The 23,774-nt window shown below is 35.4% G+C and overlaps 1 protein-coding gene across 4 annotated transcripts in view; it reads right to left on the bottom strand.

The window, feature by feature from the left end:
- rsh (Rap GTPase activating protein radish) overlaps window positions 1–23,774 on the bottom strand; it is a 207,394-nt gene that overhangs the window by 11,727 nt on the left and 171,893 nt on the right. For 3 of the 4 annotated variants that reach the window (XM_031975256.2, XM_031975253.2, XM_031975255.2), the window contains 9 exons: window positions 15,984–16,086; window positions 12,579–12,751; window positions 7,331–7,811; window positions 6,195–6,591; window positions 5,203–5,437; window positions 4,378–4,549; window positions 3,698–3,937; window positions 3,135–3,290; window positions 755–912 (listed from right to left, as the gene is read on the bottom strand). In XM_031975256.2, coding sequence (XP_031831116.1) covers window positions 755–912; window positions 3,135–3,290; window positions 3,698–3,937; window positions 4,378–4,549; window positions 5,203–5,437; window positions 6,195–6,591; window positions 7,331–7,811; window positions 12,579–12,751; window positions 15,984–16,086 — 2,115 coding nt within the window. The remainder of the gene's footprint in view (window positions 1–754; window positions 913–3,134; window positions 3,291–3,697; window positions 3,938–4,377; window positions 4,550–5,202; window positions 5,438–6,194; window positions 6,592–7,330; window positions 7,812–12,578; window positions 12,752–15,983; window positions 16,087–23,774) is intronic. The other variant, XM_031975254.2, reaches the window with a different exon arrangement.

The following is a 23,774-nucleotide window of genomic DNA, read 5'->3' as shown; positions in this document are numbered from 1 at the left end:
ATATTTATTACTGCATTATAATATAAACCCCACATTGAAAAGTAAAACGACTAGACTTTGGATTACCCAATATTTCAAATGTAATATTACCTATAACATTTGTTAGGAAAAATTTCTACTATAATTATATTTTTCTAATCATATTCCCATAAATTTTAATTTGCACGAAGATCCACAGTTCACGAATAACTTCTACTCTCCCAAGCGATATTCTCAAATTAACACATTAACCGCCACGGTGGTCACCGACGAGCTTCCAAATTACTTGAAAATAATTACAATTCGTAAGATAATCGACGTATTAGAAATATTCAATAGCATGAATAACTAGATAATAGTGCAACATAAGAATTGTGATACCAAACAATTGATAATCCTTCTCTTTAATCTTCGCTACTAAAAATTAAGTTACACCTAAAACGCTGCAGTTCTCCGTGTTAACACGTTGACTTAGTTTAAACGAACACGATACCACGAAGCAAAATACACGAAATGGAAAAAGATATGATATTGAATTATTGAATTAAACTACCGTCTTGTTATTACACGTTTATCTCGTTGAATCTCATTGCACTAGGTAATATTATTTATAATATAGGAATGTTTTCAAATAGTCACCATTTGATTCAGTGAATTATAGTGATTTGATTTGGTTGGGGGTCACCGGTGATCCCCAGGGCATTCAATGTGTTAACAACTATACATGTAAACTTCAATCGGTCACGAAGTACTAGAATCAAGTTGTTCAACGTACTGCTGCAATCCTGGGAACTTGCCCAGCGTTTCCGATCCTCGGATTGCAGGGTGCTGCCGTCGCTGTCCTTCCGCATGCTTCTTCCCGAGCCGCTTTGGAAGCCAAAGAACTTCGAGAACGCGCGTTTCATCATCGGCGAGGGCGGCACACTTTTAGGTCTAAACAGGTCAGAGCCAGTATCTCACAGAAACCGCAGAGCGGCACCTCAAGGTACGGAGAGGGAGACTTTGAGGACGTTCATCAGGTGATTGAGAGGGACCTCGAGGGGTAGGTAATCACTGGGTACTTAATTTCGGAACGTTATCGATCTATAGACGAATAACGAGACAACGACGAAAGCTCGTCCCAACATTCTTTCACGCGGACTACTACTTTTGCGTGCGATAAAGAAACGAATTAATAAAATTTCTTGGCACACCCGCCCCTTCCTTTTTCTTTCGACGAAATTTTGCTTCCAGTCAGCTGTACAGATCTTTGCATGCCGATAGCTCAGTTTAAGAAGGTAATCCGATGAATGCATGATACGGGGAGATATCTGAAATTTTTGGAATTCGGGGAGAAATGTTTCTGGTCGACCCGAATATTTGTGACTCTGTATCTCATTGTAGCTTATCTGGTCGTGTACTATTTCTGGAGTATGAATATAGAGTATACTTTGTATTCGATGTGATATAAAAAAATTTGTACTGTCTATCTATCGAGTGAATGATAAATAAAGAATACTGAGGATTATTTACTAATGAATAAATTAAATGATGTTGTTAGTTGTATATATTTGATATTAAAAGAACGTTTGACTGAATTAGCTCTGTTTCTATTGAAAATATTTACTTAAAAGTAAGCATTAGAATATTTATACAGGATTATAATATTATCATGTTGTATTATAATATTTTATATCTTATACAGTATTAGATACGTCCATGTAAACAATTCTACGAAACTTGCTGAAATATTCGTACATATAAGCTGAAAATAAGATAATACGCGTCGACATGTTTTCCAAGACATTCCAAAAATTTCTTGCTACTTTCTGCTTTTGTCTGCATTACCCTCTCAAATTACAGCGATAAAAATAGTGAAGAGACCGTTCGATAGAACCGCAGCAAGGCACACGTGAGAAGAGAACTTACGTAGAGGGAAACGAAAATCTCGTTCGAAGCTGAGAACAGATTCTTGCAGCGACAGTACGTCTTTTCGTCGTTTAAAAAGAAAAGAATTATTTTTCCTTCGGTACTTCAAAGAGTTCATGAAGAAAGAAATATAAACATGCCACATGTCATTCACAGTAACGGAGATATCGGATCGCAGACCTCGATCGCTTCTTGCATCACAGGGAAGAAAGTTTCAATTGGCAGCCGATAGAACGGAATTTCTCTCTGATTAGTGTGAAAGTAAATCTCATGCGGTGCTGTGAGGATAGGAGACATGGAAGTGCCGTGAGAAGTATACACATAATTACGATTAATATATACAAGACGGAAGTACATTCGATCAACGATCTCAAGTCGCAAGTTCACGCAGGCAATCAAGTCTCTCACCGTTCGAGCAAGTTCCAATTCTCTTATCGCTGAGTAAATCCAGTTTGTTATTTCAAAATGTCTATAAAACCCATTGTTCGCCCATCCAAAGTAATACACAGTATAAAATCGAAGGGTCTTTGCATCGGTGAACTATGTGCATTATCTATTCATTAAATATACAAGGTGTTCCGTAATATGTGAACACGATTTTATTAAAAAATTCAACACATAAATAGATAACAAGATTAATTGACGTTTGTTCCGTGTAATTTCGTTTTATAATTTCAAATATTTTTGTGTTCAAAGTTTTTAGTGCAAAATTATAAATTATATTTTCTTTCTACTTTATGTTTATCTTGGTAAATCTTGTTATTGATGAGGTAATTGTTTAATATAATTTATAATGTGTAAAAGATGTAGAATTCGGTGCAATATTACAATACTACCAATTAAGAAACAATCGAGGAAGTGATATTCAACACTGAAATGGATTGGTATTATACAATTGCTAATAGTTAAACATTTCGAAAAAATAATACACTAAAGATCATACATACAGATCAAATCGATAAAAAGTAAGCGTCTTCGTAGAAGTAAATTTTTTACCTTTTTATAAGAGGAATAATAACAAGGGTTTCTAAACATTGAATCTTATGGGCGAAGAATGAGTGAACGCGTCGTCAATATCTCGAAACAGAGTTCCGATCGACGATTTTGTTTCGTTTCGAATTTCGATGACTCGAACTTGAAACATCTTCGGGCAATAAAAAAAAAAATAAATAAAAAGTTCCAGAAATTTTAGAATTAAATTCAGATTAGAATTAGAAGTAAATAAAATGAATTGCCAAGACACGAACCTGGGAGTCTCCATGTCAGGAACTTGAAGGAAGTTCGAACTTCGCGGTTTTTGTGGGCTGAGCAAAGTGGGTGCTGGTCTGGCGAGCATTTCAGCGACCGGCACCTGAGGGCTTCCGAAACCTGGTTGAATTCCGTACAGCATTTCTTGAAACACACTAAAAGAGAATAATCTGTAGTAATTTTTATTAAGTTAGAGATTTAAATTTGAATATTTTAATTTCATTGATAATGTTGTTTGTATTCCACAAGTACAATGTCATGACCGCTCAAAATAAAATTAAATATATAAATCAAGAATAATTCAACAATGGAGGATGTACAATTGATTATAAATAGTAACATATTTGTTACTAAAAAACGCTGTTAAAATCTTCTGGAAATTTGATTATTTCTTAAGTATTGTCAGTCACAAGGATTAATTGTTTCTGTATTAATTAATTTATTTAAATGAAACATAGCTTGACCGACTAGTTAGAATCATCTTGAATAAATAAACTGTAAAATAAGTGATAGAGAAGCTTTTAAAAAGGATTTTAAATTGACTTCATTTTTAAATAATTACCTGCTTCTCACCGCCAGAATAGCTCTGACGCCAATGAATTTGACCCTCTGCTTCTGGTATCCAGACACAAAGAAGGTCACGTCGAACAAATTTGCATTCAACATGGCGTTGCCTTCGTTGTTCAAGAAGACCCGCGTGAAATCCTTCGAAAGCTGATCATAATCCTCAAATTGGTCTCTGACTGAATCCAAAAGTGGCGAGGATGGTCTCATGTGACCGATTGGTCTCCAAGAACCACGCCTACAGAAATTTCAATTTAAAGTCATTTACGTTCTTGTATTTCCTACAGTCAAATTCAGTATCATTTTAGAAATGAATACAAATATTTTAATTAATGATAACGATGACAGAAACAAGACAACTAATTTTTAAAGAAGATGTATTACTAAATTCTATAGTTTTTATTAATATTTTTGATTATCATGTGAAAGTTGCAAAAGGACATAAAACTTCAGCATTTATTTATTAAATTAATGATACAAAAAATCATAAATCTTATTATCGTATATAATTATACTACATGCCAATTTTATTTTGGTAGGATATTAGTGATTTAGAGTCAATATTTTTCGTGGAAAGTAAAGAATTATAAATTGTAATTTTAGAAACCTAAACTTAAAAGTTTTATTTCTCTAATTAGATAATATACAACGATAGAATCCGTTGTTTTTGACCGTTACCTATATGGTTTCGGAATTTCTCCAGTCTCCGCGTGATTGGCCAAATTGGTCACGATATCTTCCAGCAGTTGACTCCGCGTCCTTTCTTGCATTCGTGCAAACTTTGGTGCCGAGTAGCTCGCCCTTTCTCCGTTCACGATTTTCGTTAGAATCCATTCGCGGAACATCGGTCCTGCGAACCGAGAAACTTCAATTGAATTTGCTGCCCTAATTACTTCGGTCGCTGCCTTTTGTCTAGTGCCTTTCTTCCAGAATTTAAATTATCACATACAAAATAAAAAGAGCTCTGATCAGAAATAAAATCTTCTATCAATGAATTTGATGAAAAACGAGAATTACTTTTATTCAAAATAATATTCAATATTATTTTTCAATTTTCAATTCATTCAACATTAGATAGCTTAATATTAGAAAATATATATATTTAATATTTAAATCGTATCTTATTGTACGTAACAAAATTACTATCGTTTGAAAGAGATAAACACAGGTTCCGCAAAACAATCGTCAAGCAAATAAAGTAAAATTTGATTTCCTATCAATAGTTTCAGTTGATTAAAAGCAATACAAAAATATTCAATAGAATTCTATAAATATTATTAGAAGCATTAAAAATCTTATAACAAGCTAAATTAGATATTGATCTTTTTAATACTAGAAATTGTGAAAATTATGTATTGATCTCTTATTGTATACATAATTAAAATCTTTGATTTCTTTTTTGATTCTAGACATGTAAATCCAATACAACAAACCGATAAAAAATAGTTCAGGTAGCATAGAAAATAGGGAATGAATAATTATCGTAAAAATGCCAGTTATTACCTTTCTCAAAGACATTCTGTTCCCACAGGTATGGCTTATAGGCGCCTACTTCGTCCCTTGTTACAACGGACACCTCGTATCTAGTAACTTTTCTTTTTATACGCGGGCTGACGCGCACCAGAATGAACGTGTGCAGGAAATGCGATTTTATACACGCCGGGTTGAACTGAGTGTTGTCGGCTTCTAGGAACACGACGCACACTATGTCGTTGCCGATGTGTCGCTTTCGTTGGAGCTGTGTAACGCAACAATTTTATATTCATCAGACTTCTAATTCACCGAAATTGAATTCCTTACTCGTGATCGAGGGAATATTTACAAACAATAAGCAGAATTGCTGATTTCTTAATATGTCCCGAAGTTAATAAGAACAATATTAACAGAGATGTTTAAAAAAATAAATAAAATATTTTATTTGAATTCATCCTAACATATAATAGTTAAGTATTATTGAGAAATTTGCCTGACTATTAATTATATTCAGCATAATACTGTTCTAATTTACTAGAGAGCTGGTACCTATTATTTATACTATCGTCGGGTTACATTTTATAATAAAAACAAAAACTTAAAATTAAACAACGAATTCATACATATGATTAATAAACGTATTGAAAATTTTGAAATTGTGAGATTCAGTGTATTAATGATTCGTTACTAAAATGAAAATGGGTCGTGGTGAACATTGTAAATAAAATTTAACAAGCATCAATATTACTCAACTCCTTTGAATTCAAATGAAATATTATTCTTTTGTTACCAATTATTAGATTGGAGGGAAAACGTAGACATAGAATATACATCGAATCTTTTCCTTTTTTCACTAAATTATTTCTGACAAAGTTATTGTATCGGTCACAGTTGAAAAGTAGATCATAAGGCAAGAGGTTAGGAAAGGAAGGGCAACAAATTTTTCGCAGCATTGGGGCTACGGTATTATTCTTCATTCTCGCATTGAGTATTTTGATTACTCACGAATGAGATCAATGTACCTTCTGGGGATCGTTCTTCTCGTAAGGCAACATCGTGGAAACGTGGAACATGATCTCGATGCCCCTCCAGTTCGTGTAGACAGAGTACAAGCCGGTCAGATCGTGGATGGTGTCCAGACCGCCCTTGTACTTGTCGAAACCCTTCAACCGTACTTTATCGCCGAGGATTTGCAGGAACTCTTCGAAGAATAGTGAATTCTCGTTGTTGTCGAGGATCGCCTCTTCGGTGAGCTGGCCTTCTTGAACGTAAATCACGCCAACCTTCAGCTCCGACTTTATAAACACTTGATCCAACTTGAGCAGCTCCTCTTGAGTGTCTGGTAACTGACCCAGAGTCAGGGCTGGTTTCACGTTCACCTCTTCGCCGAGGCTGCGGACAACTGCTTCGCGGTTGTACCTGCGAAATAAACAGAGAAGTTTCGTAAAGGATTGTAGTGGAAGTTCTAGGTACCCTGAAATAATGATTTCTTTTCTATTCAATAGAATATTATTAATTGAATAATATTCGCCTTTTGCATTTACAAATGTTTACCAGAAGTAACGGTTAGAGGATATTAGTACTAATAATTTGTTTTTTTTCTTATTAGTTTCTAAATTATGAACTAAATGCAAAGAACTATATGATAGATTAATAGGAATTGAGAAATTCTATTTAAATCTTGATAGGCAAAATTATCATTAGGTAGGGTGTAATCTGATTATTTTAACTTTTATTTCTATTTCTATTTCTATTTCTACTTCTATTCCTACTTCTACTTCTACTTCTACTTTTACTTCTACTTCTACTTCTACTTCTATTCCTATTCCTATTTCTATTTCTACTTCTATTCCTACTTCTATTCCTATTTCTATTCCTATTTCTATTCTTATTTCTATTTCTCTTTCTGTTTTTACTCCTATTTCTACTTCTACTTTTAATTCTATTTCTATTTCTATTTCTATTTCTACTTCTACTTCTGCTTCTATTTCTACTTCCATTTCTACTTCCATTTCTACTTCCACTTCTACTACAACTTCAACATCCAATTAACCAACATTTCGCATAAAACTAAACCCACCGTGTACCGAACCCCTCCAACTATTTCCAAAATATAAATTCCCCAATCATCACAAACAAGAACAAAACATCAAAGTACCGATCAGCAAAGACGCAGCTGGCAGGTATCAGGCCATGGACCGTATAGCTAATGGCCCTGACGAGGATTCTGAACTGATCTCGGTTGTTCAGCGTCTCCTGCTTAATGCTCAATATCACCGGGCCGAGATCCTCGTCGTTAGTGAAGTAGTTCCAGTGCTCGCGCTGGTAGAAGTACTTCTCGTAAGTCTCCTGCTCGACGGACGTGAGCTCGAATCCCTGGTTCTTCTCCCATTGCTCCTCGATGGTGGTCTTCTTCCTGGGCATCTCGTCCGTTTCCACTTCCGGCTCCTCGTAGAAACAGTAACTGTCGTCCTCGTGCCGCCTTGGACCAGGCTCATCGTCGCCTTGTTCTGGATCGGTCCCATCGCCGCTCTCGCTTTCGTTCCAGAGCTTGTGGGGCCTGATCTGCTGCCGCGAGCACTCGATCCAGTAGCCGGGCGTCGGCTCCAGATTGTGCGGGTAATCGCTGCAGAACTCCTCTGCAACGAGAGTTCGAAGTTTCGTTAACCTTCGCGAAAATTCTGTTTACTTATCCCTGCATCTGTCCTTTTATTTTGAGTTTCTTATTTACTTAGTTACCTGCTGTTTGCATATCATTGTATTTTCATGTGATTTTCTGCATTCAATTGTGTTCTCCTTTTTTCGAAGATGATCTTGAACTTTAGAAGCGTGTATGAATGTTTGTGTTTTCTCGAGAATATTTTGAGAATAACATCGAGTAATGCTATTGTTAAAGCTTTGTGACAGTTTATAGAAAAACATCCTTTGATGGATTGGAAATTCGAAGTGTCAAGTGTTCCCATCATTGAAATTTAGATTATTATCCAATAAATACACTGAATGTTAAGTGTAAACGGAATATTAAAACAATCAAACGTTAAAACACTACTTACTTTATGTAGATGCTTCTACCAGAGAATATATATGAAAAATTGATTAATCCAATTTCGATAAGCAACCCGAAATCCCGCTACAAACATTTTCACTTTCCCAAAGCCACGGTGCACCCTAAATCACTAAATCAGGGACATTCTCACAGATTTCAATACTCACACATTTCCTCATCAAAGAAATCTCTCCTAAAAATCGACTAAAAACGCAATCAACTCATCAAAAAACTCCTCCAACCCCTGAAAACAAAATCCTTCCGCTTGAAACCTGCAAAATCCGGTCGAACAGTACCCGAGCAAAGCTCGAAAACTTCTACGTGCAAGTTCGATCGGTTAAACGGGAACAACCGCAGCCGCTTCCAGCGACTTCATCGATCAAATTCCGTTTTCGCGTGCGCAATCAATCACCTCCTCGAGCTGCTCGTCGGGCACCCTCGAAAACAACCCCGAGCGAGCATCAGAAAAATCATCCTCGACTCAAGGAAGACCATGCGAGACGTCCTCCGAACGAAGACGAGTTTGTTCGGTCCACGTGCCGAGGCCGCGGAGAATCACTGAATCGGTCGGCTCTCGAAATCATTAACTGTGGAATCCGATATCCGCCGCGTCGTAGGGGGTTACCTCGGATCCGTCACGGAAACAACAAAGGGGATGACGCCGGACATTTTCTTCTCGGCCTGGAACGCGATTCTCCGATCACTTAGTCACGTAGCACTGATAATGTGCCGTTGATCCACCCTTCCTTGAATCCTTCCTCTTCAGCAATCCTCTATTCGATTGCTCCCTAGCTTCCTTATGCTCCTTTCGGTTCCTTTCCTCCGGTCGTTGACAATACCACAGTCGACTCACTGTAAGGTAGAACACCAAACTATTTACACACAGGCTTGGTAGTCGAACTTATAGTGAACCGGCCGGGGCGCGTTCATCCTGGCCTCCGCGAAGTTGTCTTTACGCTAGCCTCTAATCTCGGCTACCCCGCGCTGCAACTAATGGCCTTATAGTGCTCCGTAAATTCGATCGCCGATGGTGGCTGGCGCTCCAGTTTCCTCTGACCCTTTACCTCGGCCTGATATCCTCCTACGCTACTCCGCAGAATTAAATGCTCGCTAAATTGTAATCGGAAATTGCCGGTTTTTGGGTTACTGTCACTTTCGGGTGGAAGGCTGTTCAACATTTTGTTGGAAGATATTTTAAAGTAGTTTCTACTTTCGCTGTTTTCAAGCTATTTGTTTTCTACGATGTTTTTAATTTATTTATTTATTTATTTATTTATTTGATTGAAGTGATAATAATTCTTTTAACGATGAATTCTTTGTTTTTTCAAATAAGCATGTAATTCTTCTTTGTTTTTCTTTGGTTTTTCATTGAAATATACCTTAGGTGCATTCGTCCTGCATTTGACGAGTAAACACTTCAGTCTCTTATTTAATTATGCGCAAAATGAGAGAATTTTGAAACTAAATTCCACAGTTAATACGTTAAAGATGGTCCCTAGGAACCAGAACTTGAAATTATCAGTTTCACTATCATTGTCTGCTTTTTGTGTTGCGTTTCTTAGCTTGAAAACAATACATGTTTTAGTTTTTGCATTCCTTAATTCTTACTACTATCTAACTGATAATAGAAAGTTACATAGGGCGTGCGATTGGTCTTTTTTACTAGATACTCGATTATACACACGTATAATTGCTCTCGAATGGATTAAACAATTTCTTTTCCAATTTAGATCTCCTTTTTACAGTGATTTCCTAAAGCGCCTGCGATTTCTTTTACTCTTCTATCAATGAGAAGCAGAATCTCGGTGAGCGTCGTTTCAAGAAAACAACTTCAGCATAATTTCATTTCCATGAATTAGTCATTGGAACAAAACAAATGACTCGAGAGTGGAAAACATGTGTATTCCGTTTACGTGTTTTCGGTTGCTTCGAGAGGCGCGTTATAATCGTGGCTGCCGGTGAACGTATTAGTGGCAGTAAACACGCGTGCAATGAAATTCTCCGTGTTTTTATTACCCGGCTTGATTAAAAATCCTTTCGAGCGCACAGCCTTCCGCATAAAACTTTGCACTTGCCTGTTTCTCTCGCGTTTTGTTGAAAACAGTCTAGTGCAAATGCTCCGGCGAAAACACTCTCCAGTTGAAAAAAGTCAGAACGATTCCGCGAGTCGGATCACTTTACTCGAAACTTGAAAACTTCCTGTTTTTCTCTTTAAAAAAAAGAGGAACAACTCTTTCCGATTGTGTAGTAGTATATCTCGCGTTGGTAACATAATTATTGTGATAATCACTAGCTTCACGCGTCAATTTGACACACTGAATTTTATAAACATTACTTGCTAAATATTTCCATCGATTTTCATTGCTACACGAATTGTGTAATTGTGTATTTTGAATCCTCTAATTTCGAGGATCTAAGTAGACGAACTATAATTTTTTTAGGAATAATAGAATGAACTGACGACGATTCTAACGTGAAATCTGTCAGCGTACGAACTAGAAACGTGTAATCTTGTACAGACGACGCAAATTACCGATTGATCCGTTCGACAAATTCACAAATACCAGAATCAGATGCGTAATTGCGTGCTTTACGTTTCCGAAGCCGTCGATTTCGATTCGAAATTGAACCGGTGTGGGACGACAGGCAAGTGTGATGTGTTAATTAAACGTTTATGTAACTTAAATGTGATTAGACTGTATATTTAAATTTAATTGTGACGATGTAACGACATAGTGTTGGCTCTTTACGTTGAATTCATAATTCCCGAGACACGGAACAAGATTCTTTCTGTTGAACATTCTTAGTTCGGTGTCAAAAGAGTTTCGTTGGTCGGTTTCTACTATTAGAGTTTCGTAATAACGAAAAGCAGTTTGCTATGCCACTGTTACACTTTACTGTTGCCACTCATGATGTTACATTTCACATTTCGTTCACTTTGACCTTTCATTTTTCTGGTATGTGTACCGATGAACTATAACAGTTTAATTATTGATACGTGCGAACGAAATGAACTTTCGAATTCAAATATCTCCTATACGATTTGTTATTTCACGTTTTCAATTAATTTTTTGTATTAGTTGTAACACGGTTCTATCACGATTTCGGAGACACCCTGTATAGAGGGTAATCCTGACATGTTAATTATAATACTCGTTTTCGATTCGATCGCATGGCTTGGATTAACGTCTCCCACACGTGACATTTTTAATTTGTGGAAATTCTACTGTATCTGCAGAAATACGCATTTATCACTGTATCGAAGATTGTTTTTAAATAAATAAATATTGCGAAATTAAACGAACGCATACGGCTCGAGCAATCTTTAATTAAATTCCAAGCCAAACGGTGAACACATATACTCCGTATACAATTTCATTTTTCATTCGTTAGGAGCTGAATGTTCCATTAATCTATCAGAGATACAAAAGGAATCGTAGTATACCTTTGTTATACTACATACAAAGGACAGTACCTGTGTCAGATTAAAAGAAACAATTCGTTACGATGAATGAACAAATGTATACAGTCTAAATATAAAAACAATTGAAAATTCGTAGAGCCAGTTACGATGCTTCGAACTTGAAACTTAAGAAAAAGTTGAAAAAAGATATTTCGTTTTGCTTCTAAAAATACAGTTATTCATGCTGATATTTTTTATAATTCAGCATTTTCGTAGAAATTTGGAATTCGTTAAGTAATTAATTATTTTTAAAAGTAATTAGGACTTTAATTAAATTTAGCTTTACTTAGTACTTTACTTAAATTTAGGTTTACTTAGTACTTTTCTTAGTACTCTATCTAAATACTCTACCTAATATTCTATTTAATACTCTACTTAATAGTCTACTTAATACTCTACTTAATATGCTACTTAATACTCTACTTAAGATTCTGATTAACACTCTAGTTAATACTCTACTTAATACTTTACTTGATAATTTACTTTAAAAAGTACTTCATTAAGTACTTTACTCTAAAAAGTAATTAATACTTCATAAAGTATTTCACAAAATAATGAATACTTCACATAATACTTTATTGTAAAAACTAATTAGTACATCATCTACTACTTTCCCCCAAAAAATAATCAGTTACTTTTACCATACCGCTATTAATCGTTCGAAAATTTGCGAGGCAACGATTATTCCCGTTTACCAGAATTACCGTTCGCGTTTCTCACGCGTGGAACAGACGGAATCGCGCGATGCTCGCAAGAAACGGGCCAAGAACCACCTGTAGCTTCGGCCCGTGCATACGCGCGTCTGTAAAAAGTTCCGGGAGCTTTTCCTTCCGGGCCGCTCGAGACACGAGAGTCGGAAGCGGCGAAATCATCGCGTGGCAAATCCCACTCACTCACCTACGCACGCCTGCGACGGCAACGGGAAGATCAGCGTGGTCGATGATTTTCTTCTCGCAACTGCGCAGCCTAAACTTTGTGGCTTGAAGCTGCGCAATTGCTGCATGAAGTCCGAGCACTCCATCAGCGCCACGTCAGCGAAGTGAAGATCGCAAAGTATTTGATTTTTAAATCTGCGAACCAACGGAATTACCTTTGGATTATTCAATGGTAATTATGTAGATTAGAGGTGATTCGTCATTCATTTTAATGACCTTCAAGTATACGAGCAGTTCTTCATGGTGTAAGTCCAGTTTTTAATACACTGAGATATTTAAGGGTTGGCGTTTAAATCAACTTAAAAATATTAACGTTAATCAATTCGTGGAACGTTCATAAAGGCATAAGATTGTTAGATTTTATTATGCAATAATAATTAATGAAATTGTTACATGAAATAAACGATTTTTTTCATTAAACGAACTTATTCCATTTCCAAAGAAAATATTTTTCCGATTACTTCTTACAGGTGAACTTTTTTTTATTAAGTTATGAGTATGTCGTGCGCCATTGATTGTGTTTATAAATATGAAAAGAGGATATCTATATGTTACTAAAACTACCATTAGCTGATTTTTTAAAAATGCACATATACTACTTTCGAGAAAAACAACTCGAATATCGTGCTTATTTATTGGGCTGCGATTGTAAATATGTATGATCTTTTTATTACTATATTACTGACAATTTAAACATCTATTCCTTTTCCATTTATTATGATGCTAAATCCTTTTGAAGCTAATGGTAATTATTAACAATAAAACGATAGAAGGGCAGGAAAAATAAATAACCGTAGAAAATACTTACTCCAAGAATTTGTGTAAATTAAAGATTCAAGATTAAAATAAAATTCAAAAGATGAAAATTGGTGAATATGAAATATTTAGAGCATTGTTAATTAGTCATAATAAGTCATCATTAATATAAAAATTGTCAGTTGCGAGTATAATATTGTTTGTTGTTCCTAATAGCAAACATTTAATTTATTTTTCCATTAGTAGTGTTTTAATCGGGATTTAATAACTGAAATTTTCAGATTTGATTATTAAACACTCAATTATGAGAATACTGGGAAACATGTGGTATTTAACTGAGCAAATATATCAATGTGTTAGATACGCTTCTCCTGTCAAGGGTGAAACGAATAAATTTCTGAAAGTGGAATCTCTCTTAGAACGATACTTCTCGAACTCGAGCAGACATTATCGCGGTGCGAAAACAATCGTCCGGGGAGCGAAGTTTCATGAAAGTCGAATCCGGTCGATAAAAAGTGAATCCGTTGGCGTCCCGACGGCGGTCGTTATTGGATCACGCCAACCCTCTTATCTCCTTTATCATCCTTTATTATCCCGGATTCACGCAATACCAATTAAAATCAGCACGATGCCGAAGGAGTGGTATGAATCACGATTCGAATGAAATCGTTATCCAGCCAACCGAACTGTTAACACGTTTACAGTGTTCATTACTCTTTGCATCATTAATTAACTGTAAGAACGTTGCAGGTACTGTTACAAAATAACGGGGACTGCATAAATGTCAACGTTTTAATTGGTGACAATTAGACGGTACTGCTTATCGAATAACAACGTGAAGCGATACATTCTTTGAAATTAATTTATTATGAAATAAACTATGAAATTAACAAACATTAAGAATAATATATTGTTATACAAACAGTGATATACACGAAAGGTTCTTCTTGTTAATTGAATCGAAAGAATTATTTGTTTCACTTAAATAAAATTATCGCGGTGTTTAGTTTGAAGTTTATACTTTTTAAAATTCGAAAATAGTGAGGCTGTTTTGTTTTTTAACTAAATTTAACAATTTTAATTTTGCCTCTAGATTGAGTGTCGAAAATTCATTAACGGTTTTTAATTCTGCCAAATGAACATCGAAAATTTTCACATTCGAAAAGAGAACATCACTGTCGCGTTTATTTGCGTCGCGTTTTTTAACACTCATTTAAAAGACAACTGCAACAATTCGCCCAGAAGAAGTGCATCGGACGCATTTAACTCGTCGTCGAAACAAAATGCTTGAAATCTGTTTCGAACCCGGAACCAAATCGAGTTACACTCGATCGCCCCCGGATCTCGCATAAATTTCACGGCTTCCGCGCCATAACCGCCACCCGAATCAGCCGTTTTATCACGGTCTTAAACGTCGAGATAAAAAAACACAAACGCCGAAACAAAATAGTACAATGCGCGAAACAAAGTTTAATCGCACTGATGGAGATCACTGCAGTCAGTGCGATATGCGTTCCCAACTTTACGACTGCTGGATGTTTTAACTGATTGAATCGAGTGGGCGGCGGTCCATCACGATTTTTCTCGAAAAAATATATCGCGATTGAAAAAATCCGTCAACGAAAACGATCGCTCGTGCAATTCGAAATGAACGCGAGTTGTACCGTTCTTTTTTTTTATCTCTTTCTCCATTTTTTCAAACTGGTGCGTCCCCTAAATCGTGACACAATTGTAATGACGATAAAAAACAATTTGAAAGCTTGCGATGTAGTTTTTTTATATTTATAAAATCGAATTTCAAAATATTCGATTTCGAAACTTATAAATACACTGCAGTTGCGTTTGACAGATATAGTTTTTTATGGACTGCAGAAAAATTGTAAAAATTTCGATTAAATGTAGTATTATATTATAAACAAGATAAAAATCTTTCTAAATTCACTTACTTATTTTCTTGAAATGAATTTTTAATTAATTCAGTGTATAGATATAAATTAATATTGGTGATCTTGGCATTTTGTTAAATTTTTAATATTATTTTAACATTATAGTATATTACATTAATATATTATTTATCATCGATACCTTTAGAAAATCTTAGAAAGAAAATCATTCATTTCAATTGGAACAAAAAATTCTTTATATCTTTTGAAAATATTAGTTTTGCAGGGCATATTTATTGAAACTTTTTTGCAAGTACATTAAGAAATATTATTTGTCTTAAAAATTATGAATACTTTTTTTGTATCAACCTATATAAATTTCCATTTTGTTTCTCAAAAATTAGTAAACATTTTGCCAATATTTTGCCATCCTATAGCCGAGTGTTACAGAATAAACTGTGGACCGTTAAGGACAGAATCCGAATCGAGACAACGGGGGAGCAATAAAAATGCTCTTTTTCGTTTCGAAAGCGTCGAAAGACCGTGTACATGAAATAACAAACGGGATGTTTATCGTGCGACCAGGACCCAAGTATTTCCTCTATAAATAGGAAATTAAAGCAGCTGCCGTGTGAAATTACGGTGGCGCCATTGAGAAATGGGAAACAAGAGCTAGAGTGCGTACTGTCAAGTGCAAGCTAGAATATCGTTGTGATCCTGTTACTCACCGTCTTGCCTGTTTCTGTTTCGGTCCCGTGAGATTCACGCCGCAGCTGTTACATTTTGAGCATTCCTCATGGTAGTGATTGTTGTCGTACAACGGCGACGGCTCTTGAAACAATAAATTGAAGGTGCGTACAATAGTGAATATTTGTTGGAAATGTATTCAGATTTAACAATAGTGAATATTTCTTGGGTATAGATTCAGATTTAGCAATAGTCAATATTTCTTGAAGATAGATGCAGATTTAACAATAGTAAATATTTATTGGGAATAGACTTAGTTTTTAGAGCGATGTATATTTCTTGACAAGTAGATTTAATTTTTTCAGTAGTACATATTTCTTGAAAATAAATTTAGGTTTCTTAATAGCAGATATTTTTTAGGAATAGATATTAATTTTTTGTTCGAAACCATTATTCTAGGTTTGTTTATAAAATCTAATTAAACATTTCACTCGATTTTATTGATACATATTGATCTAGAGTAATATTAACATATATAAGAATTATAAACATTTACATTCATTCACACTTGTGAAAAGGAACCATTTTCTAATTAAGAAATAACAATATAAAAAGGAAGTAATTGAGCTTATAATAAAATTTCGTTTACTAGTATCAAGTTAAAGTAGGTTTACCTAGTTTAAACAAAATTAATAGCTTGTTCTGTTAATTACGTATGAAAGTCTCATTTCACAAATTCGATCAAAGAAACTTATATTTCATTCTATGAAGAATTGTTTAATTTAGATGTGTTATCTTTCGAATAATATTACAATAGATACAAAAGAGACTTCATATAAAAAAATGAGCAAAAATTATGACGAAGGTTTTTTCAATGATGCTTATATCTACCTTTCCAGGTAAAATTCTCTTGATAAAGACAAAATGGTTGCTGAACTAATTAAAGGTCCAGCAAAATATGTCTCCAGCATTTAATCCCGAATTAATCGAAGCTTCGTTTATAGGGTATTACAACTATCAGGATAATTCAATTTCAATTAGTACTTCTCCGCGTTACTGGCTTCATTAAGCTTCAATTACATCTATAATTCGTTCGAATTTACTCTGTAACGTCTAACAAACGAAAAGGACCTTATTTCCTTCTCTTTTATCTCTTCTGTTTATTTACGAATTTTTTATCACAAATAACTACAAAAAATTGTCTCTTCCTCACCTACTTAACTATACAAATAATAAATAGTAAAGTGTAAAGTATATTTAACACATTTTTACAATAATGAAACAAAAATTTATTGAATATGTTATCGATTTTACAAGTGACTTCTTCCTGTAGGTTGTAAATGGAATAGGATTTTTATTAAGGTTTATCAACATTATTTTTTCTTGTTTGACGCGCATTATGAAATTTCAAATGAAGATACAAATGTAATAAATTCACTGGATATTCAGGAAACACGAGACGCTTGAGGAAACGAGTACTACGAGCAACTGACTACTTGTACAGGTTTAATTTTATCAAGAAGAGGGTTGCAACCCCATGAATATTCTATAGGGTTGCTCGGTCACTCAATGGGTTTAACGCTTTATTCAATTCAGAGTTGGGAATTCCTTTACGTTTTATTTGCATAAAATCCATGCACCACCTATTACTATTTGACTTAAAGTTAACAGTATAAATAAAACATTTTTTAAATATCTTACTTATCTCTTTTAGAGAATTTCCAAAATACTGCCACTCACTTCTTTGAAATTGTTAGAAAATCATTTTCAATTCGACGAAAATATTACTTCTCGAAAATCACATTCTATCATTTCACTGTAAGTTCATTAAAAATGCAAAAAGCTGTTACTTATATCATATAGAATATTTCAAAACATTCACTATTCCTTTCACTTTCGAGACCTCTATACAAAAATCACACAATTGCGCAACAATAATAATTTTCAAACTTACAAATTTTCTCTATAAAGATCCTAAAAATGTTAAAAATATCTCGTGTATATAGCCCAGGACATTCAACAAAAAGCTTCCATCGCTCCTCCCAAATTTCTATTCAAGAGTCATTTCAAATTCAACAAAAAAAAAAACAGTCACTTTCAACCCCTTAACAAGAATATACGAGGCCAGAAAAAGAGCACATATTTCCATAAATCCCACTTTTACGCCCACTTCCATAAAAATGAACGTGTCGTACTCGAACGACTCTGTCACTGACATATACGCCCGCACGTCAAGGGAGGATGCAACCCTTCCAAGAAACGCGTTTCGAAGAGAGGATCCCGTTCGCGACTTCTTTCACGAGTTCTCGGCCACTTCGCGAGAGAGCTAAACGGTCCGATAAATTCTCGCTTAAAGTGGCTCGCCGCCGGAAACACGAAACAAGCTTTCCGTCGGTCCCATTTTCACCCCGTCTGTTATCCCATCGATCAATTTCGCGGCCGGAGCTGCGGAGCATCCCCCAAGAAGCGTTCGATCGTCGCCAGCGTTTTTTCCACCCCGCTTTTTCTTATATACAGGATGTTCAACAATTATGTGGCATGGATCGAAGGCTACTCGTGAAAAAGGTCATAAGTGGTGACATCAAATTTTTCACGAGGAGAAAGAAAGTTATCTATCATTGCGTTGAACATCGCTACAATGATGTCATCTTTGGAATTTAGAGGTACCTTGGAAATTAGAGGTTTAAAAATAGACAGGTAAAATACATATTTGCACAATTACATCAATCAAAATCGACGCAAAAATTTACCAAATAATATTTGCAATATTCGATTCACTATGAATTTACGCGTTGCGTAAATTCAGTGTCAACCCTGGTCTTTACAAAAAGTTTATCGAAAAATTGCCAAAAACCTCTGCATGCAGACAACGAACCAATGGGAATAAAGGACAGCTTGGCCTACGCTTTTCCAGCCGGCCCGGTTTTCCCATGTTTTATACTTAACGACCCCTCTCGCGTCCTCGAGGGGTGTGGTCTCTCTTTCCTCCCTCGTGACACGTTGGAGCCCGTAAAGAATTCCAGCGCGTGCCGGCCGCGGAATTTTGATATCGCGCTGCGAACGAGCGTTGCCCGACCCGACGAGTTTTCGTGACGGCAACGATGGGACACCAGCGTCTAATTGCGCGCGCTCACGCATCCGACACCCGTGCACGCACGTGTCCACAGCGACGGATATCAGATACGTCGCCAACGTGCTCCGCCCTCGTTGTGAGTTATCGGCCTTGCGGCCTGCCTGCCTGGCTGCTTACGTGGCTTGATATTTCCCTGACCGTCGGCCGGCGCGATGGAAAGCGTGGTCGTTGGGTTATTTAAGTTTAAATTGGTTGGGTTCTGAGTGGTTTGATTGATTGAGGGTGTCGTTTAGTTTAATTGAGCGCCGGGAGAAAGTTGGCAAGCTGTTTCAGCTGAAATTAGAAAGAAACTTAGGAGAACTTTGGAATTGAAATTTGAGGGGGACTTGAAAGTTGATGAGAACTTGATAGAAAATTGGGGAAATTTGGGAATGCTTTTGTTGGATGTTGAGGAGAACTTGAAAGAGACTTGAGAAAGTGTTTTGTTTGAAAGTTGATGAGAACTTGATAGAAACTTGAGAAAATTGTTTTACTTGAAATTTCGGGGGAATTGCGAGTGAACTTTGAGGAAATTTGGGAATGCTTTTGTTGGATGTTGAGGAGAACTTGAAAGAGACTGGAGAAAGTGTTTTGTTTGAATGTTGAGGAGAACTTGAAGGGAACTTGAGAAAATATTTTGTTTGAAAGTTGATATAAACTTGCAAGAAGATATTTTACTTCAATGTAGGTAAGAGCTTGAAAGAAACTTGAGACAATGTTTGACCTAAAACTTGGAGGAACTTGAGAAAATATTTCATTTAATACTTGGAGAAACTTAAGCAAACATTTCACTTGAACTTTGAAATATGCTTGAGACAATTTCACTAAAAATTCCAAAACTTACAAGACAATAAAAGGATGATTCAAAGTTACAAATACTTTGTTCCTTTCAACTAAAAAACAGTAAAACCAGTAACCAAACACATTCAATAATATAAAATAAAATTTAACCCCAAAAGAATGAAATCAAAAGTATATGGAACAATAAATAAACGAAAATGTTCAAGAAAATCTCTCCTCTTAAAGACATCCGAGAAGTCTCTGCGTTTTCCAGAAGGAAATACACTAGAAGGAGTGTAGTGTATTAAACACCAGTGCAGATCTTCGATTTCCAGTAACGAGGGTCCATTAAACGGAGCAGCGAATTTTTCTCGGCGACCGACGCCAATTACATTACGCAGAATGCGAACGTCTCGGAAACGTTCCATTTCAACCGGAAAAAGCACACTACACGGAACAGGAAATTGTTAATGCAAAGCGACGAGGGGGTCCGGCGGTCACCGGTTTAATCGATACCGCCATTAGAACAAAATGAAGTGTCGACACTTTTCCACGCGGAGACGCACGCTCGAGCGTAAAGGGTTAACGCTCGCGCGAGCGGGAGCTTAACGCGATGATTCGCGACAGGATGATTCAGATCGGTTTCGAAATGTGATACAGAATATATGAATATTTTTATGTTGTACAAAGCAAATAGTAAATTAACTGAGAGTAAAGGAAAATATTCAAAAATTTCTTATATTCGTCTGCATAAGTGAATTTACAGGAAATTTATTTTTTAAGAAATTTTAAATAATATAGGTTGGAGGATGAAATTGTAGAATGATATTTTGAATAGTTATTCATTGTTTCTTTTTACTTGAAAGTATTGATATTAGAGATTTAATTTTATGTATTGCTAGTTTCGGAGTTCTTTGATTTGATTATGAAATTGTTGATTTGTGTAAATTGTTGTGTGATAAGCACTGTGAACGTTAGATTGTAGAGTTTTAAGTATTTGATTTTATATATATTTTATGACTAAGTTAAGAACTTTAAACGTTTTTCAATTGTCTTTCGTCGTTGAATTTTCCATGTTTAAATATAGATTGCGAATTTATATAACAATCTACAGATCAATTAACATTAGAGTATTTAAGACATGTAATTTCCATTAATTCTAACTTATATTTTCCTGTATTTTCCTCGCAATAAACTGTCTAAATCCATCGCATCGCTGTTATGAATTTAAATATTTTGTGAACAACTCGCGCCTCATTAGGCACAAGAAAAATAAGAAAAAGGATCGATAAAATCTTCAGTTGAAGAATAAGGAGAAGAAATATGTATGTCGAAGGTCGAACAAGCTATTAACATTTTGTGCTTGCCATAATAAAGTGCCTTCACCCGGAATAACCGCTAAATTAATTTTCCTCTTGATATATATGGCAGCTTGACTAATGTGTTTTTCTCTGTTGAATTGCGGGACGTTTAACGTACCGAGCGAAGAATAATTGAAGAATTCTTGCAGAAAACATTGTAACTGCTGAGACTGAGAAAATTTGCTTTCTATTATTATCCTACAGTATACAATTTATATGCAACGTTCCTTTTGTAAGTAATCGTCAATAAAAACCGTCATCCATAATATTGATAATATTAAAAGATGACATAATTAACAGATACCGTAATAACATACAATATTTTTATAATATAATATATTTGAATAACAAGAAAATTAATATATTTCACATATTTCACACATTAACATCAATATACAAGAAATTCATATGACAAAATAAATAAAACAACAAGTACTATACTTTGATAACAACAAACTCAAGCATGATCATACAACAAACTCGTATAACAGAATGAATAAACCAAAAAGTACAATGTTTAACATTTACCTGATATTTACACATTTTTCATAATTAAAAGTTTCCAACATTCAATATTTCTTGAATGATGATAAAAACAACAACGCCAGGATAACGTTTTTCAACAAATACTCGTCGATCACGCAACGAAGGAACAGAAGTGTATTCGGAAAATTTGACCAACTCAACGGCGAGTTCTCAAATGAAAAGGAAGTTCGCGTCGTCCTCGACCTGGCCCGAGACTTTCGCGTTGTTCAATAACGCCGACACAAAAACCAAGAGAATAATCGTAATTTCCCTCGACGACGTGTTTACTGCGTCGCGCGGCTCTTCACGTGAAATAAATAAGGAAACTTGTCTCGTTAGACCTGTCGAAAACCACCGACCGGTGAAGTATAAGTTTAATTAACGAAAACGAAGTGGGGGAACGGAAAATGAAGATTTGATTGCAAGAGAATCGAGTTGACGAACTTTAATTAAACGAAACAGAATTGAATATGCTTTAATGAAGCTTGTTTCTGTATGTTTCTATAGGCTGTTAAAGGAAAGAAATAATGTAAAGAGATTTCAAATTTTCTCCTGCTTTTATACTTCAACTTGCAATTATTACACATTGGAACATTAATTAAACGAGCAGAATTTGCGAACATTTTCTTGGGAATGGAATAAAAGAAACTGTGCTCTCCAAAGGTGCAACGCTGTAATGATGCGCGTATAAGAATTTTTATTTCTATCCCCTACCTTTAATTTAAACTTTGACCATAAAAGGTTAGAGGCAGCGATGGAAGAAGGATGAGCGTTATTAGTTTTCAGGAAATGAGTTTCTTCTCGTTAGGATCTACCTACTTAGACCTCGCTAATTTAGGTAATGAATCGTGTACTGACTAAACATATGTAGCAACCACCTAATACTAACTTAATTACATCTTTCTAATTTAGTTAATCGCAAAAACGATAACTAATAACTTTTTAATTAAACAGATTCAGTTTCTTAAAAACGCGGATATTAACAAGAAGAATATAAACCTGAAACTTTGGGATAAAAAGAATGTGACTAACGAGCAAATTTATGAACAATTTGAAATAAAAAATAAAAGTACTGATATTGTACTCTTTGATATAATAAGCAGTGATACTCTAATTTCAAAATAAAAGCCCAATTCTATATTAATCCTTTGGTTTATAATTTCCTCTACAACTGGATTCGACAAAAATACTTCATCAATAATTATCTTAAAAAAAAGGAATCTCACGCTCCTCTTACATTCACAATTATTCCAATATATATAACAATCAATAAAAAACAATAATATTTATAATATAAATCCCAAAGAATAAAATATCATTCATACTTCTCAGATCTTATTTAAAATCTTCATTTGTCACAACTGTTATAAAACAAAAACTCAAAACACAAGAACCCTATAACATGACGAACATAAAAGATCTCTTCTCCCCATAAAGCTATTTCTCCGTATTCACTGTAAAATAATTTTAGCTTTTAACACAGAGACATTTCCAAAACTCCTTACTCCAATTTCAAGTCTCTCCGAAGTTCAATGCTTAACTCGAGTCGAATAAAACGGCAATAAATCGTTCAGATAAAACGAAAGCAATCTAGAAGTTTCATTGTTGCGACGAGAAACACGTATCCAGCTCGTGATCCCCAACAAAGAAGCCATACTTTTTCAATAATTTCCGATAAGTCGTCGCAAAAGACGTGGGATAGCCGGCCGATTCTGATTTCCCGTCGAAAAAAGGTCGGAGAAGAAATTACGGAGCGTGAGCACGCGCGCCGCGATCGTAAGCCCAGTTTTATCGGTGCTTTAACCTCGCCGGGTTCTCACAGCGCGCGGCAACAACCGCTCAGCTTATCTGCGTTCGGGTTTCCACCTTCTCAAAGTGGGATCTGCCACGGATCGTATAAGGAAAAAAAAGGATGGAGGAGCGAGCGTGGTAGCGATTGAATTCACTCAAAATTAGAATTATATGGAATACACTTTAACCCTTTGCGGACGAATGTCGATATTTCGGCGAGATGAAACGTTCATATTTGGAAGACTACGTCGCAGGCAAATGAT

The sequence above is a fragment of the Nomia melanderi genome, chromosome 12, assembly GCF_051020985.1.
Source record: "Nomia melanderi isolate GNS246 chromosome 12, iyNomMela1, whole genome shotgun sequence".
NCBI lineage: Eukaryota > Metazoa > Arthropoda > Insecta > Hymenoptera > Halictidae > Nomia > Nomia melanderi.
The sequence above is the reverse complement of the archived record's forward strand: the minus strand, read 5'-3'. Positions and strand labels throughout refer to the sequence as shown.